We start from the raw sequence: 18333 nt of genomic DNA, 5'->3' as shown, positions 1-18333 counted from the left end.
GGACGCCTTTCGATCCTCTCGTTACCTATATTTGCGGGATATACAATCCCAGCATCCCAACACCCGAGCAGTCTAAACATCCCTGTATCAGAGTCATCGGTCTAGCTATATCAACGACGGGTATACATACAGTAATTATAAGAGTCCATAGCAGGAGAGATAAGTTTCACAGTTTTTGTATTTTGTCGTTTTTATTTGTTTATAAAACAAAACAGGTTCAGTTTGGAAGCATGTGTGTTTGTCTTTGAATATCAGATTGTTAAATGTTGGGAACCAAAAAAAGCTTGCCCCATCTTACTCATATATGGCGCGTGCCAGCGAGGTGAAAAACAACCGCCACAAAGTACTTAACGCCAGCTGTAGTGAAAGATAAATAAACACATGATCGTCATTTGTTTATTTATCTTTCACTACAGCTGGCGTTAAGTACTTTGTAGCCGTTGTTTTTCACCCGCTGGCAGGCGCTATATATGAGTAAGATGGGGCAAGCTTTTTCTGGTTCCCAACATTTAAAAACGAACATTTTGAAGTCCATCATAATGACATTTAAAAGACGAAGCCCCCATTTAGTGTATATGTGAACCGTGAAAGGGCTTTTAAATGAAGTCCTTACAATAAAAATTCCCGTATGAGAGGAAGATACATGTAGTATATTTCATATATTTCAAAGGGACGTCTTATATTTACCTGACTATCAAATAGTGCAATACGCTAAAACTAACATTTAAATATGTATAGCAAACAAAGCTTTGTATAAACATAGCTTAAATACTCTAATTCTCCAAAAATTATCCATTATATTGTGAATACTTTAAAAAGACACGACAATCAGTAGTTAAACTATCTCACTCTAAACATAGAATTCATATGACCTTATAAAATACATAACAACGTATGTAATAACACTTTGCAACTGTCGAAATGGAGACATTTTACCACCAAAATATTTTCATATACAGTCGAAACTCGTTATGTCGAACTCTGTTATCTCGATGTTCAGGTTATGTCGAACTATTTTATTCTATTTGGTTTAGTTATACAATTTTTGAATAACGGTTATATCTAAAGGTCCCAACGACTCCGACATAGCAAGTTTTGACTGTATACGGCAACGGTTCACGTGCGTCAATAGCTATGCATTGCTCATGTTCTCTGAAATTGTAATTGAACGTTAACAACGAATTGAAACGGATATTATAAGAATCATTTATATGTACCGATATGACACAGTGCACATAATTTTCGCATGAAACTCGACATCATTTTCAGGCAGTCATTTCGAAACGATGAACCTATCAAGCAATACAATAGAAAATTGATACTATTGTTCAGGTACAAGAGAATATGAAACATGAAGTTGAGGTTATGAAATAAAGGGCTAAGCTGGTCATAATTCGTAGACGACCCGATTGCATTTAGTATCATTAAAGGGGCATTACACGTCATATAGGTGACACAAAGTAGAATCACTCGGCGTGTTATTGTTTTCAGCATTCTTTGGTGTCGGGGCGAGTTTCTAACTGTATTGCTTTCTCTGGATTTTCCGCAATATCGCTCCACACACCCAGCCACTTTTACAAGAATTATGCTGTTGTTTATAAGCATTATCAAAAACGGGGCTGCGAATAAGAACGTCATGTCCAGGGCGGTAAAAGCTTCCGGGGTAAATATCGATTCATCAATATAAAGACAAATCGACATATTACCAAATTTCTCAAGGCTACTTCCGGATATCAACGGAAGGAAGATGGCAGATACTGTCACAGTCACAGCCGCTGAAATAAAATAAACCGAATTCAATTTTGCTTTGAAAATTAAAATTAAATAATAGACTAGAAGTTTCGTTATAAAATTTGATTTGTAATCATGAACAATAAAAGAAAAAGTTAAACATATGTCAGAAATTCAAAATCGAAAAAACAGGAAATTTATTTGTAGAGATAATTCTACTTGGTTTAACGAGTATTTTCTGATAACATATTTTTTTTCAAAACGCATATAAAAGCAAGTAAACAGATCATCAGAAAGTAAAAATGAAAGGTCAATATTTGTAGCTATGAGGTATGATAATCAGTCCTACTAAAAGTACATATTTACAGAAAAGAGAAGTAAGCGTACATGTTTTTCAAAGTATCTCTTCTGTATGTCATTAGAAAATTTAACATGTGGTGTGAAATATCAGAATTGACGTATTTCTATATACATAAACTTAAAGAATAGTTTGGCATTGTGTAGTGCGAATAAAAGAACAATATCAGTTAAATAGAACGGAAAAAGGATTTGAGGGAAGGAGAAGTGAGTTTGTTCGATATTGAAATTAGTTTGTAAAACGTTTGGTGGTAGCGAAAACTTTTGTACTTGGTGAATGATATGCTTGTCGATACTTGAGGTATAATAGTTGTCTCCTAATGATATAAGATAAAAAAGTCCATTCTTTGTTTACTATATAATGGACATGTGAAAAAAGTGGTAAGTGTCTTCTATCTCTCCACATGTACACAAGGGACTTTCAACGATATTCTTAGAAAAGAGACGATCATAATGAACGCTACAATGCATTTAAAGGCGAGCATGGTGGATGTCGTTGACCCTAGACCCTAGGTAATAGTGAGAAGGTACTTCACGGGCATGTTTATTTAACGCTTAGATGATGATTACAGAGAGATATTTATGATGGTAAAAACGTTTGCGAGAAGTGTTGCAATTTGCAATGGAGGTTCTACAACGGCGAAGAGTTTCTGAGACTATTTGACGTAGTTTCTGCAACTGATGAAGGCATTCAACTTGAAAGATAGGATGGTCTCATAAAATTATGCATTTTGTAGAAGAGACACAGGTACTGTTTTTACGTATCGATTTGAATTGCTCAAGGCATGAATCAGCATATAATTTTTCTTATGATGCCAGCCAAGTCGAGCCAGTTTTTAAACAAGCTTCTTTTTATGGCATTTCATCTTGATTGTTATACTATCCAAGACAGAATCAGTGTACTCAAGCATTTGGCGAATAGGCTTTGAACATAATTTCAGAAAATGTCAGATTGAACTTAAAATTTCGTAGTGAATTCATGCGTTTCCATGCCTTATCTACAATAATGGAAGTGTGTTCTTGCCAAGTTCCAGACAATGATGGAATGACACCTACTTCTTGTATGATTGCGTTATTGATATGAATTTGTGGATTATATATTTTGGGGCCCAAACGGATATTCGAGTATTCGAATATTCGACCGAACGTTTGGTATTTGAATGTCAAAATCGGATTCGAATATTCGATGTCCTTTTTGCCTACATTTGTGTTGTTGTGTATAAAATACGTTTGTCTTGTTTTTACAACAAATGATCCCTAATGTCAGAGGCGTGAATTCGATGACAATAGACTGCACACGCGTCATATGTCAATTAGGGTATATTGTCGGATACTTTAAACTGTTCCAGTAATTTGACAATAACTAACTATTAGACAAGAGACATCAAACAAGTTTCAAATATGTTTGGTGAAATTCAAATGACCAATCTTATTAAGGACAAGGGGAATCGGCTTATGCGCCAGTCAATTGTAACCACGCACCCCCCCCCCCCCCGGCCCTTTTCCCCGGCTATCCCCCGTATACACCCGGACCTGGGGTAACAATTGACTGGTGCATCACACACCAAATTTTTGTTTTGGCTTCCAATTAAGTTGTGCAATATATTTTAATTCGCCGTGACGATTGGAATACAATGTGCTACTTATATGTACGTGTCACAAACTGTTCTCCGTGTTTCAATATATCGTCCGTGCTTTTAAATGTAACTGTTTGGTATAGCGTTTTAGGATTTATTTCCTGCATTGTTGTACAATAGATGAGTCAAAATAAATGTTTGTTTGCGTTCTATTATTTAACTAGGTTCCAAGTTGATTATGTTTTGCATAGTTATATTAAGGTCGTTCTCAGAACGAGGCTGATTGTCCTACAGAAAACCCCTCCGTTATCTAATAACGTCATGAAACAGGGAGTTTACGATTTCGCATTTTTTTACAAATATGAAAGCAGTTCAATTGAAATTTTTCGAGTTTGTGTTTTGATTGTTCAAAATGTTTCGCCCAATTTCAGAGGCTAATTTAAGGAGGAATCAGGGTCCGTCGCGGGAATTTGGTTAAAATTCTTTTAAATGACGTAGCCAAAATGCCGTCAAAATGTTATATTTCTTAAGCGATGATATGCAATATCGCCTGTTATGATCACATGTTTGCTTTATATAATGTAGCTTCTATTTGGTAAATATATATATTGTAATGCATTGCGGTTAATGCCATTTACATATTACAATATTATTGTAATATGTAAATTACGTATGGCCTTTTTAATTTGATTCTATGTTTTACGAACACCGCCGCTCAAAAAAACTAATTTTTGAAATAAAAATAAAATTGTGATTTCGTTTTTTTTTTTATTTCCGCCGATGAAACTTTATCGCGGCAAATCATTAAAAGCAGAGGACATCGCAATAGTTGTAAAAACATTGGTGTAAACATCTGAAAAAGTTTAAGCCAATGAAAAACATTCATCGGATTTGCAGGCTGGTGCTAAAAACCTGGTATCCGGTACCTGGTATCCCCCGGTATCCGGTATCACTTTCTGATACCGAATTATGTTAATATCAGGGTTAATATCAGATGATAATTTCAAGTATCCACGGTCCGTTATTAATTGCTTTTTGACAACCAATGCATACTTTAAATAACACAGTATCAACATAATCCGGTATCATAAACTGTGATAACGGCTTTTCTCGATATCGATACCTGGTACCGGGTTTTAGCTCACCCGGATAATCCTTTGTGGCAGAGTGACTTCCGGGTTATAACAGCGATAAATATGGACTAATTATCGTTCCAGGTTTGTTATTATTTGTTTATTTTTATTAGATTTGTCATTTAAATGAGTTAATATTACATTATTGTGATATAATTTGAATGTCATGAGCTATAAATCGCTTGACTGTTTACCTGGACAGTTTAGTTCTGGTGGGTGGGGTAGATGAGATGGTTCAGAAAAGACTGCGGTTACTATTCTTATTGGAGTATAATTAATAACAAAAAATATCATCTATTTTAAAACCTTTGTTTTGAAAATTAACACAAATAATACATTAAGCTGTTTTACTATCTGACATGTAATTATGATAATCTATAATGAGGAATCTGTATGTATATTACCAGGTACAGTATAACTATTAAATAGTCTTATGAATGAACATATATAAATTATCATCAATATAAATTATGTTATTTATACTGCTCTATGTGTTATAATACTTTTCTTTACAGATATGATTCAAATATGCTGATGTTATCTACTGAGACCATCACTTTCAATGTAGAACATCACTACAATCGGTTGGGCTGCTAGATTGGTAGCAACATGATGTAAGCTAGTGCCTGTTGAAACTCTATTGTTGGTTGGGCATCTATTGCTTACTGGACCGCTATATTGGATGGACCATACGTGTTGGTTGAACTACAGTTACTATAAATGGATGGACCGGAAGTGTTGGTTGGACCACCAGTGTTGTTTGGACTGCTTGTTGGACAGAATGTGTGATGGACAACTAGTAATTTTTGAATCACTGTTGGATAGACAGCTTTTGTTTTATCAGACAGCTATTAATCAGTTGATTTACAAGTTCCTGGATCGCTAGTTCCTGGCGGATAAATATTCCCTGTATAGAAGGAAACAAAAAAGCTCTTTTGCTTACTGTAACAATGACATGGTTGGTGAATTGGTATCAGACAATTTGCAGCCAAGACAACACAGTGAAGTGATAGCCGATTCCTTAAACTCAAAATGGCAAATAGATTTACCGAAAATAATTGATTATTATTATATCACTTGTCTATTATAACCTGCATTTACAAAGTATAAAGAGTGATTAATGAAAATATGAAGTGAACTTGTCAGATAAAGCAAAAAAAATGTGCACACTTACATATTGACTTGACATTAAAATAGAAAGTCATAGAGAATACATCATAGCTTTTGGTTTTCTGTGAGTTTTTTTCCCGACCAAAAAATAAAATTCCAGAAATGTAATTTTATTTTTATTTTTATTTCCTCCTCCTCCGACACTTCACAACTCTGGCCGTTCGTAAAACATATAATTAAAAAAAAGGCCTAAGGGTGAATATATATAGTGCAAAACTATATGTTGATAACGTCACACGATGCTGAACTTTTATAAAATGTCGACAGACTTACCAACAGCGAAAATGGCGTGTTTTGGTTTTGACAAAACGTTCATTTTGAGTGGTGCGCATACTCTCAGCATACGCTCAATTGACAAGGCAACCAGTATCCAGGCGGATAAGCATGCTAGCGCAGGAGTAACGAAGCTGAATAGTTTACACAATAAATCGGAACTGTCTCGGATGTATTTATGGTGAACAGTTATAAGCCAAAACTCCATCCCTGGAAGTGTCAAAACAAGTATGTCCGCAATGGCCAATGCCGAGAGGTAAATGCCGATAGAGCTTTTCCGACGCTCCCCTGGAATAAAAAAATACAATTAATATGATGTGAGCGAATAGTATTAATCGTAATACGAGCATGACCACGGAGCGGTCAAAACTAATTACCTCGCTCACCCTTATGGTCACAAATTACCAGAATTTACATGTTAAAACATATACTTTTCGACAAAACTTTTTTCCAACGAGCAATACAGTAAGCTTTACAATATTGTTGTGTTTGATTAATAAGCCTATGTTGCCTTTGGCTTGTTATGCGTTCATAAGCACTTCTCTTTCTGGCAAAGGTGAAAAAGGAAAAGGACGGAAAGGGACCGTCTGGATACGGGTTTCTAAACCGTTACTACTTAAAAGAAACAAAGACACACTTACTTGTTAAAAAGACGAGAAGTGTCAGAAGGTTCCCCAAAACACCAAGCACGATTATCGGCAACATCAGAAATGCGCTTGTTATTTTTACCCATTTCGAAAGCTCATTACCTTTGTTATGACTATTGTCATTTGTTCCGTAATATATATACTCATAGTATTCGTAATCTCCAGTGGAATTCATTTCTGCTCGGATTGACACTTAGTTACTGTTGTTTTCTAAATAAACTAAGCGGAACTGTTTGCGTATGTTGCAGTCACTTGTATCACACCGGAAAATGGCATTTCCTTCGCGATAGCAAGTTACAGGATATTGTGTTTTTAAGACGCTTGAACAACTGAGGATAACAGCATCTGCATCCTTGGTAGACCATATGCATCCTTGTTTGACATTAGAATTACATTTCCAACAACCATTAGATCGGTCGTTGTATGTATCAGTAATCAAAAACAATTAGACAGTGGAGTGTAATTTCCGTAAAGCCCAACCTTAGTTTATATCGGTTTGTTAATGTTTGAATAACTTCAAATAATTAAAATCCTCGTGTATAATTAAGCTATGGTAGTCGTAAGTGGATACTCGAGTATCCATATAATTTAATTAAGGTTGTGTTGATTTACATGTATGTCGGCAGATTATAAAATAACACGAAATTGAAGCATTTTGATAAAGACAACATACTATGCTGTTACCATTCTTTTTCTGCAAAATGTTTCACAAAACAAATCACAAAAGTAAGCTTGACACAGTCGAGTATGTCTATGAACATATGCAAACGATGACTAGGACTTGAAAGAAAAAGAACTCGATTACCCTGACATGTTCGTGTCAATTAACTCTTGTGACATTGATAATATTTCAATGGAGGCCTGCAGACAGATGTGGACTACAGATGTGCAAAGCATGTGCAAGAAATTGGTAATGATTTCCACTATAGTTTACGTTGCCCACATTCTTTTATCGGCAGAAAAGATGCTTACCTTTTGTAAATGTGAATGTGTAAGTGAACCATACTTTTCATACTGTTGTGGGTACACATGTACATTTGTGGAGAAACTTTGCTGGGAGAACATTGTTTGCAGTATGCGGGTTTATGTATTTGTAGCTATTTTTAAAATACAATGCATTCAATAATGTGGTTTCGTGGATATGCAGCTTGTGCATATTATCTCTGTTTGTTAATCTTTCAGTGTCCACAGTGTAAGTATAGAAAAACCTAAGCTATGAATATTCAATATGAAACTTAAGTTAATTTTAGGGTCATTCCTCATTGAATTCATTCAATCTATTGGTCAATTATTAATAACAAGTTATTAGCGGATTAGCTACATCGTTTTAAGATCCAATTAAGACCAATATTGTATACCAACCTCGAGTATTCAACTTCAAAGATTTATCTTCACACACTGCATTTTTGAAAACTAGTACATCGATATAACGAGACGAGTACGCATGCGCAAGAATATAGGTGGAAAAATTGAAGAGGGAGAAAATAAATGGAATATAATGGATTATATAAGTTGTAGTGTGTTGATTGACGGATTTTTATTGTAAAATGTCTGGATGTGTAATGTCTTAAACTGTGTCTAAATGCCAAACCGAAAAGGGAAAAGGAATCGACCGAAATCGTCGCCAAATGAAAGCCATATTCGGACACCAGGTAAGAGGCGGGAAAAAGAAACAGGTGGTCATTGTTGTGATTTTGATACAATGAACGGACAAATATCTGGAAGTAACTCCCAGTTTCAACTATCCCCGGGTCCCTATATCCAAGGTATAAATATGAATGATGGACAGTACACATATTGGACCCCTGGGGCCCAAGGGGGCTTAATATGACCCCGACCACACCCAACCAGTCATCTCCAGTTGCACAGGTAACCAACGACATGTTCTCACGCATTATAAATAGACTTGACATTATGGACAAAAAACTCATTCAGCTTGACTCAATTCAATCGTCAATAAACAATATTACGGTAAAAATGCAATCAATGGAGACACGGATCAGCAGCATTGACACCAAAGTCCAAGATATTGAACAAAGTCGCCAATTTGACAGCTCATCCATTGAGAAAATTGATAGACAGCAGAAAGAGCTTGATTCTCTAATACAGAAAATGAAAAGTGTAGAAAGTACACATGAAAAGAAAGAGCAAGAGTTGAAAGACGATATTCAAGATCTCAGATGCCGTTGCATGAGAGACAATTTAATGTTTTATAACATCCCGGAGAACGATGATGAAAATGGTGAGCGTAAAGTATTGTCCTTTATTGAAGACAAACTTAAACTCCAAAACGCGACAGACATAGGACTTCATATTTTTGAAAAAAGGAAGGAACACAGTTTATTTAGCAAATAAATTCAAAGAAAAAAGATCTCATAAATATGGCTCCTTCATCATATTACACAATTTGTGCGAAGGTTAAAGTAACTTAAAGTCCACCATCTTGGAATATATTCAGATGTATAGTGTTATTATAAATATGATCTTCAACTGTATCGTTACAATATTAATGTTTGTGATGTATGAGATTTAATGTGTACATACGTGCTTCCTGTAGCCAAGATTGAGCGTACATCATGTACAGGCGTGTTGTCTGCCCCAACCAAAAATGTGACGTCACACATCTCGGGCATATCGAGAATTAGCTTCAAACTCTCACACAAGGTTTTCGTGCTGCTGACGCGTGCTCGCACCTGTTGCCCTTCATCTGAGCACGAGGGTCTATGTTTAGACGGGCACGATGCTTTTTGTGACATCATACATTTATCTGAATCGATGTCTGACACGTCAACGTTCGTGGAATCATATCCCGAAGAGGAATCTAAAATTATTTAATAACATTTGGGTTAACTTCCTAATGGCAATATTGTACTAAACATTGAATGGATCTAAATTCTCAATCAATACATTTAACAATAATGTTTTGTGATCATAATAAATATATTCTGATATATATTGTTATGGAATTTCTATGCTAAACATTGTCTTCTTAAAACTTGATTATTAACTTATAACAAAATCACATAAAACTTTTCATAACTTACTTAACTTTGCATATTCGGCAAGCCGCATGCTTAAGCTTTAGTGAATCATTCAGTAAATACTGTAGAGAAAATACAAGAAAGATAACTACCATCTAGAGAGTGGTTGAAATATTCCTCACAATCTGAATTATCTTCCTCCATCAAAGGTTGAAGGTCATCTACAATATATTTCATGTTTTCAGCTATAGGTTTTTCTTCTTTTTATTTAAAAATGTATTTTGTGATCAATAGAAGTTTTGTAGTTTTTTTGTAAAAAACATCTGTAATATATATACCAAAATGCTGATGAATGAACGGATCTGATACCCTAGGCAATTTCATTGTTTGGTCGGTGCTGAATGTGCGAAATTTTAGTTTGGCATTGTGTCGATAATTGTTTTTAATTGCCATCAATGAAATGATAGACGCACAATTTACTTAATCAAACAATGCGTGAGAAAAGAGCATGTATTTTTCACACCTTGTACAGTAGGAGGATGGTCACACAAATAGCAGTTACATCAACATTGAAAGTAGACATCTACATATCTTTTTTATGTCATCTTTGCGAGTACAATTTTAGGTAAATGTCGTAATAAAAAAAATACGCCAAGTTTGAATGATCGACTTGTCATTTATGATCCATGAAAAATAATGTTTCGCGCTTTTACTGTTTGACGTGACATCTAAGCTCCTTTAAAAAAGAAAAAAAACAAACAACAATCAAACAAAAAAATAAAGAAACAGCCATAACAACAAACAACGTTATGACCATGACTATTTTAAGTTATAGTTATGTACCTTCGACCTTTTAGTCTCACAAGAAATATATAAAAAATAACCTTTTAAACTAGCAGAATCAGGGTGGGGGAGGGTGGAGTCACACCAGGCGCTCGCCTCCTAAAATCGTCCTAGATTACTTTTTATTTCAATTAATGTGAGGGCTGAGACTGGACATGCGTGCGAGAACATTTCGTCCCATCTAACCACTGCACGGACATCACGGGTGGACTAAGGTGTGAGACTGGACAGGCGTGCGAGAACATTTGGTTCCATCTTAACACAGAACTGACATCACGGGTGGACTGAGGGTTGAGACTGGACAGGCGAGCAAGAACATTTAGTTCCATCTAACCACAGCACCACATACATCACGGTGGACTGAGGGATGAGATTGGACAGGCGTGCGAGAACCTTTAGGTCCATCTTACTGCGACACTGACATCACGGGTTGACTGAGGGGTGAGACTGGACAGGCATTCGAGAACATTTAGTTCCATCTCCCCCCCCCCCCAGCACCGACATCACGGATGGACTGGGGAGTGAGACTGGACATGCGTGCGAGAACATTTAGTTTCAACTCACCTCAGCGCTGTCATCACGGTTGGACTGAGGGGTGAGACTGGACAGGCGTGCGAGAATATTTAGTTTCATGTTATCACAGCAATGACATCACGGATGGACTGAGGGCGGTACTGGACATACGCGCGAGAATATTGAGTTCTATCTAACCACTTGACTGACATCACTGAGGGGTGGGACTGGACAAGCGTGCGAGAACAATTAGTTCCATCTTACCACAACACTGACATCACGGGTGGACTGAGGGGTGAGACTGGACAGGCGTGCAGGAACATTCATTTCCATCTTATCACAACACTGACATCTCGGGTTGACTGAGGGGTAAGACTGGACAGGCGTGCAGGAACATTCATTTCCATCTAGCCACCAGACTGACATTACGGGTTACTTGAGGGGTAGGTTAGACAGGCGTACGGGAACATTATGTTCCATCTTATCACAACACTGACATCACGGGTGGACTGAGATGTGAGCCTTGACAAGCGTTGGAGACTATTTAGTTCAATCTTACCCCCCCCCACCCCCCCACCCCTGCACTAATTGCTAATTTACGCGACGACTATAATCTATCGTTTTGGTCTTCGTAGAAAGATGGAAATATTGTTATAATGCATATTAAAACAAACGGTTGTGAATTTATTGGTTTCTTGAAGCTGATTGTATTTTAAATCATATGTGCATGGACTGTATTATGCAACTTGTTATAAATTTATAACATACGTAAATCTCTGCCGATTCCGCAATAAATCAGAGCTGGTACTTATGATAACTGTATAGCATTCATATACCAGAAGCAGGTTGCACACTGTGAATGTTATTTAAAAGTTTTATAGTCTCTTGTAATTTTAAAATAGAATGACCGCATATATATCCTGTGTTGTCAATATTATGTTTTAACTAGATTGAGCAGCGCGGCAGCTTGTTATAACTGTATAGCATTCGTGTATCTCTTGATAAATAATTATTTATTACGATTAGAGAGTAAGCAATAGAGCTAAAGCTACAAAAAGCTAAGTATATCTCCATGTATATAATTGAAAAATACGTGTTCAACGCGAACTTTAGGAAACGTTGAGATTTTGGTATTCCTCCGTCTGCAGATAGAGTTGGGATCTCTAATCATTAAAGTACTTTGGGTTTACCTATTTGTTTCATTATTAAGTTTCCTGAACATACTTTGATAAGATTTATCTTTTATATTTATTCTTTATTCAGGATGGTTGAGATAAGAGTGAGGTTTTTGTACGTAAACTGGTTAAAACCCCCAGTAAATTTACATTTTATTGACCGTTCCAAGTCGGTACCTAACGATCCTTTATAAACACACGCTTATGTTTTTATTTTATAGTATATGTGCAGTGTGCGTTTTGTGCCGTTGTTCCATGTTTCTTGTTTGTGATTTTTTTTTGGAATTTTGTGTCTTTGGCGTTTACCCTGTGCCATTAAACGCGGTGTATGTTTAAACATTAGGCTAATGAGCTTGTTGATGTAGATTTTCAAATAAGTACTGACAATTGTAAGTCAAGAGCGTGAGATGGGAAAATACGCATTTCGCAGAAAACCGTAATTTTGTTGATCGAAAAATGATACAGACTAGGCAATTATTTAATTTTGACGCATTTTTCTAATTTATGACATTCTCCTAAAATTGTAATGTCAATGATGACAATGTAGATGTCTACTCTTAATGTTGATGCAATTGCAATTAGTGTGACCATCTTTCTGACGGTGCAAAGTGTGATAATTACATGTCCTTTTCTCACGCATTGGTTGATTGAGTAAAATGTGCGTCTATTGTTGAATACATGGACAATTAAAAACAATTATCGACACCATGCCAAACTGAACTCTCACACATGTAGCACCAACCAACCAATGCAATTTCATGAAATATCGGACTCAACCAATGAAAAATGTTGGCAATTAACAACAAAACAATGTGTGCATTTTTGTGTGTACATATATAGATGAATTAGCACAAATCTTCAAGTCATATTATTGATCCCGTGACAACATTTATAATCCAAATAATACGAAAACTTGTGACGGAAATCATGGACTCTAAAGCGCAGGACCTTCAACCTTTGATGCAGGAAGATAATTCAGATTGTGAAGAATACTTCGACCACGCTCTAGATGGTAATGATCTGTCTTGTATTTTTGATACTTTAAAACTTTAATCAATTAAATAAAGTAAATTATTTCAAATATGTACTTTAAACATTAATTATACCAAATATACAAAATGTTTATGTTTATGTTTAAAAAGTTTAATGAAAACTGTTTAAAGGTAATAATCGAAATAAATGTCGAGTATATAATCTAATTTAAATATCAGAATATAATTATTTAGATCACATTACGTTATTGTTCTATGTATAGATTTTTTTTGTCATAAATTATGCCTTCAGATGTTAACCTTTTTAATTATCGATTATTTTCAGATTCCTCATCGGGATACGATTCTACGGATATTGACGTATCAGACGTCGATTCAGATGATTCTATGATGTCACAAAATATATCGTATCTGTCTAAACATAAACCAACGTACCATGATGCCGAACAGCAAGTTAGAGCACACGTGAGCAGCACTAAAACCTTGTACGAGAGTTTGAAGCTCATTCTCGACATGCCCGAGATGTGTGACGTCACATTTCTGGTTGGAACAGACAACACGCCTGTTAATGGTGTACGCTCAATTTTGGCTACAAGAAGCAAGTGAGAACATTTTAGATATTTAAATGAGCAGACATACAAACAATTGAATTACATTTGTACGATAATAAGCACTTAATATCGATAACAACATAGTGGTTATATTTATAAATTCCAAATATATTAGATTTTCTTTTATTTATCTCGTATTTCTTGTATTGACCATATGTTTTCGGAGCATTTGGCCAAGCTTGGCTATTTGATAACACATATATTGTTCTACAAAGATTTTATAAATTAATTTATTTGGAACCTATTGTTCCTCACTCTTTTGACACTTTTGACTTATGGTACTTTTCAGGGTGATGTACCAGTTAATCTTTAACCATATCAAGACATTAGAAGGGCGGTCGTCATTCGGAGTACGTCTGGCGATACCTGTTCACAAGTACGACGCCGAGGTGTTCCGAATGTTGATACAGTTTATTCACTGCGGGACCGCTACCATCACTGATCAAACTGTTACAGGTAAAACAGCAGCTCATATTGAACATGAATGGTCTCTTATTTCATGGTCTTCTTACTTACAAACTGAACGATATTTACTAGAAGTATTAAAGACAATACGTTTTCATTCCCTGAAGTAAGTCATTCTTGTTCGATTCGTTCTTGTATGAGAAAATACCCTTGTCCAAAGTGCAATGCCTCGAAATCTAGATTTGGAAGACGAAGCATTTATGATGTATTACGAACAAACCTTAAACACATAAATTCGAAATGCAATCTACATTTCACCGATCACCACACAAGTAGATTACATGTATACAGTCAGCGCGGATGTTAGGTTTATCGCGCAAGTTTCGATTATCTATGTAACGTGGTTGCTAAAGTATGCATCTTTCTTCCAGGTCTGATTTGTGGCGCGTGTCAGTTCGAGCTTCAAAACCTTGAGGCCGCTTGCTGGCGTTACCTCAGAGCAAGGCTCTGTTCGGGGCAAGAGGAGACGATTCTTGCCGGCTCCAGGAAGTACAAGGAACATCGGAATTACGCCTTCATTATGGAACTGGTAATTGATTTTGGTGTTGATGTTTTTTTCTTTGGTTTTTGCTTTGGAGAAAGTTGTCCACATTCTAGCTTCTTTATTTGTCCATAATGAAGTTACGTTTCAGAATTTAATCGCATTGAAATGTTTACATCTATCGAGATATATGTATCCAACGCGTACTTAAAGTCATTGCTGTGTATGTGTTTAATATGCATAATGATTTCGTTAACATTTACTGATTTAAAAAGAATTGTTTTTATAATTTTTCTTATTCCACATCTTTATTTATAATTATCGTTTCAGATTTACAAGTTCCTGGATGAAAGATTCAACGACCGAAAGGGATCTCGCGGCACGAATGCCCCGCAAAACAGAGGTCTGAAGAATGAGCTTAGTTCTCGCGCCACAAAGGCCCGAGAAACAGAGGTGTAAAGAAAAAACTACGTTCCTGCACCACAAAGGCCCATGCAACACAGGTTTAAAGAATGAACTACGTTCCTGTTCCTGCACCACAAACGCCCTCAAAACAGAGGTGTAAAGAACGAACTACGTTCCTGCACCGCAAAGGCCCTCAAAACAGAGGTGTAAAGAATGAACTACGTTCCTGCACCGCAAAGGCCCTCAAAACAGAGGTGTTCAGAATGAACTACGTTCCTGCACCGCAAAGGCCCTCAAAACAGAGGTGTACAGAATGAACTACGTTCCGGCACCGCAAAGGCACTCAAAACAAAGTGAACAGAATGAACTACGTTCCTGCACCGCAAAGGCCCTCAAAACAGAGGTGTAAAGAATGCTACGTTTCTGCACCGCAAAGGCCCTCAAAACAGAGGTGTTCAGAATGAACTACGTTCCTGCACCGCAAAGGCCCTCAAAACAGAGGTGTAAAGAATGAACTACGTTCCTGCACCGCAAAGGCCCTCAAAACAGAGGTGTTCAGAATGAACTACGTTCCTGCACCGCAAAGGCCCTCAAAACAGAGGTGTACAGAATGAACTACGTTCCTGCACCGCAAAGGCCCTCAAAACAGAGGTGTAAAGAATGAACTTCGTTCCTGCACCGCAAAGGCCCTCAAAACAGAGGTGTTCAGAATGAACTACGTTTCTGCACCGCAAAGGCCCTCAAAACAGAGGTGTTCAGAATGAATTACGTTTCTGCACCGCAAAGGCCCTCAAAACAGAGGTGTACGTATGAACTACGTTCCTGCACCGCAAAGGCCCTCAAAACAGAGGTGAACAGAATGAACTACGTTCCTGCACCGCAAAGGGCCTCAAAACAGAGTTGTATAGAATGAACTACGTTCCTGCACCATAAGGTCCTCAAAACAGAGGTGTAAAGAATGAACTACGTTCCTGCACCACAAAGGCCCTCAAAACAGAGGTGTAAAGTATTAACTACGATAATGCACCACAAAGACCCTCAATATAGAGGTGTACAGAATGCACCACAAAGGCCAACGAGACAGATGTATACGGAATGAGCTAATTCCCGCGCCACCATGAAACAGTTGTAAACTACTAAGCTCCCGTTCAAAAGACACGTGCAACACATGTGTAATAAATGAGCTTATTCTCGCACCATGAAGGACCACGAAACAAGGAAGTAAACAACGATACAGGTATTGTAATGATCAGAAGAATGTTTCATATATAACAGTTCTGAAAGGTGTTCTACGAAAAGCAACCACATAGTTCAAAACATCACAGGAGATGGGTTATAGTGCTAATGAACAAACCGCGCGTGTGGTTGACTTTTAATCGAGAAAGGACAGAGGAATGGATTTTTAAATATTATCTTGTTGTTTCGTTATTGTTTCATGCTTGTTAAAGAATTTGCTGTTATTAAAATATGATTGTCTCTAAATGATTTGTTCTGTTTGTGCAGCGTCCGAGCAATATACCCGTCGCAGGTTATTTGTAACAGAAAGGCCCAAACAAACGATGGTATTCAGTGTGTGTATACCACGTGATAAATTGCGTCATAAATGCTACGTCGGAATGCAACATTTTGCTTCGAACGAAGACTTTAAACAAATATAACTCCAGTATTTGTTTACCAGTTTAAATGAAACATAGCGCAGTCTACGCCGCATACGGAGCAGACAGACAAACACATACATTATTGTAATAGGATAATTGACACAACAATAGTCATATTTTCAGTCCTGAAAAAACACACACACAAAAAAACAAACATTTGGACATTCGTCCGAGCATGACCGTCTGAAATTAAGGTGTATTCACGGAAATTTCATCATTGAAACGGCTTTATTATAGTTAAATATGTATAACATATCAGAAACGAAATGTTTCCTAAATTTTGAAATACTGTGTAACGCATTTCTCTACATGTTTATCTTTGAACACACCAATAATATAAAAAGGTCTTTACATGTGTTACAAAACTTCATACAATGTAAGTAGGTGAATGACTTATTATGGCCTCCAAGCGGAATCCACCAAAACGTTGTTAATATCAATGACACAGTAGTACAACGAAAACTACAGGGACAAACCCAATAGTCAAAATATTAGATATCAACCCTGTTTAGTGGCACAAGGTAAGCGCCCAAACGACACAAAATGAGAAAAGCAATTTTCTTGTAAATGTACCTGTGCCTTAAACGCTAAAATTAGTAAAGGTCGACCGTCGCTTATAATACTGCTGTCATTTCGAGACTCAGTTAACGACCTCAATTCAATATCGCTTGAAGATTTATTACAAATATAAACCGAATGTACTGTTTGGATTCGAATTATAGACCTCAACTACTTCATTTGACTTAATGAAACTTAAACGTAGTATTCGTGTGGCGGCTTAAACATGATAAAACCCTTACACGAGAACAAAGATCGATATAGATCTCAGTAAGGGCAATTATTTGATCGCAAATTGACCAACGAATGCGTAATATTCATTCATATAATAACATCTAGAAAATGTTTCAATCCTGTCACGTACTCCGCAGGATGGCCGTCCTTCTAATTTCTTGATGTGGTAAGCTGGTACATAACTCTGAAGAGTGCAAAAAGTCGATATTTGGCTGGTTTATCAGATTTTTGTTTAAGTTAACAACGACATTAAGGATAACATTGTTAACTTTTAAACGCGAGATATTTAATGTTGCTCATATCACGCAAATTCATGTGAAACAGTAGTCTCAAATCTGCTAAAAACACTGGTTAAAACACTGCATATCACAAGTTTATTATGTGTCCATTAAATTTTTAGCAGTAAAGATTAAACTGTTAACAACGATCACGTTAACAGGGCTGTTAACTTTATAAAAGTTCTGAAAATCGGCCCATTGTCTGCATATATACCAAGGTTTGGACGAAAAGTTATGTTTTAAAAAAGGAA

At 36.5% G+C, this 18333-nt stretch overlaps 2 protein-coding genes across 3 annotated transcripts; one reads left to right on the top strand and one right to left on the bottom strand.

The window, feature by feature from the left end:
- Positions 1 to 444: 444 nt before the first annotated feature.
- On the bottom strand, positions 445 to 7108 carry LOC128237877 (delta-type opioid receptor-like). 2 transcript variants are annotated; one of them, XM_052953459.1, is made up of 3 exons: positions 6883 to 7108; positions 6242 to 6529; positions 445 to 1775 (listed from the first exon to the last, which is right to left on the bottom strand). In XM_052953459.1, exons 1-3 carry the CDS (start codon positions 7061 to 7063, stop codon positions 1204 to 1206), a joined length of 1041 nt encoding a protein of 346 aa, XP_052809419.1. In that variant the 5' UTR covers positions 7064 to 7108; the 3' UTR covers positions 445 to 1203. The 2 variants fall into 2 exon arrangements, with proteins under 2 accessions (XP_052809419.1, XP_052809427.1); XM_052953467.1 differs by having other exon boundaries at positions 6991 to 7079.
- Positions 7109 to 13327: 6219 nt separating this feature from the next.
- On the top strand, positions 13328 to 15408 carry LOC128227010 (serine-enriched protein-like). Its single transcript, XM_052937171.1, has 5 exons — positions 13328 to 13412; positions 13718 to 13994; positions 14293 to 14459; positions 14840 to 14997; positions 15280 to 15408. The coding sequence occupies exons 1-5, from the start codon at positions 13328 to 13330 to the stop codon at positions 15406 to 15408; spliced, it is 816 nt and encodes a 271-aa protein (XP_052793131.1).
- The last annotated feature ends 2925 nt before the right edge of the window (positions 15409 to 18333 follow it).

The sequence above is a fragment of the Mya arenaria genome, chromosome 1 (assembly GCF_026914265.1).
Source record: "Mya arenaria isolate MELC-2E11 chromosome 1, ASM2691426v1".
In the NCBI taxonomy this organism is placed as follows: domain Eukaryota; kingdom Metazoa; phylum Mollusca; class Bivalvia; order Myida; family Myidae; genus Mya; species Mya arenaria.
The sequence above is the reverse complement of the archived record's forward strand: the minus strand, read 5'-3'. Positions and strand labels throughout refer to the sequence as shown.

Bases quoted from the DNA above. Each gene is read 5' to 3' on its own strand.
- LOC128237877 (XM_052953459.1), bottom strand. From the start codon at position 7,063: ATGAATTCCACTGGAGATTACGAATACTATGAGTATATATATTACGGA. The intron at 6,530-6,882 runs GTAAGTGTGTCT...TTTTTATTCCAG, and splicing joins ACTTCTCGTCTTTTTAACAA to GGGAGCGTCGGAAAAGCTCT. The intron at 1,776-6,241 runs GTAAGTCTGTCG...ATTTTATTTCAG, and splicing joins ACACGCCATTTTCGCTGTTG to CGGCTGTGACTGTGACAGTA.
- LOC128227010 (XM_052937171.1), top strand. From the start codon at position 13,328: ATGGACTCTAAAGCGCAGGACCTTCAACCTTTGATGCAGGAAGATAAT. The intron at 13,413-13,717 runs GTAATGATCTGT...GATTATTTTCAG, and splicing joins CTTCGACCACGCTCTAGATG to ATTCCTCATCGGGATACGAT. The intron at 13,995-14,292 runs GTGAGAACATTT...GGTACTTTTCAG, and splicing joins ATTTTGGCTACAAGAAGCAA to GGTGATGTACCAGTTAATCT.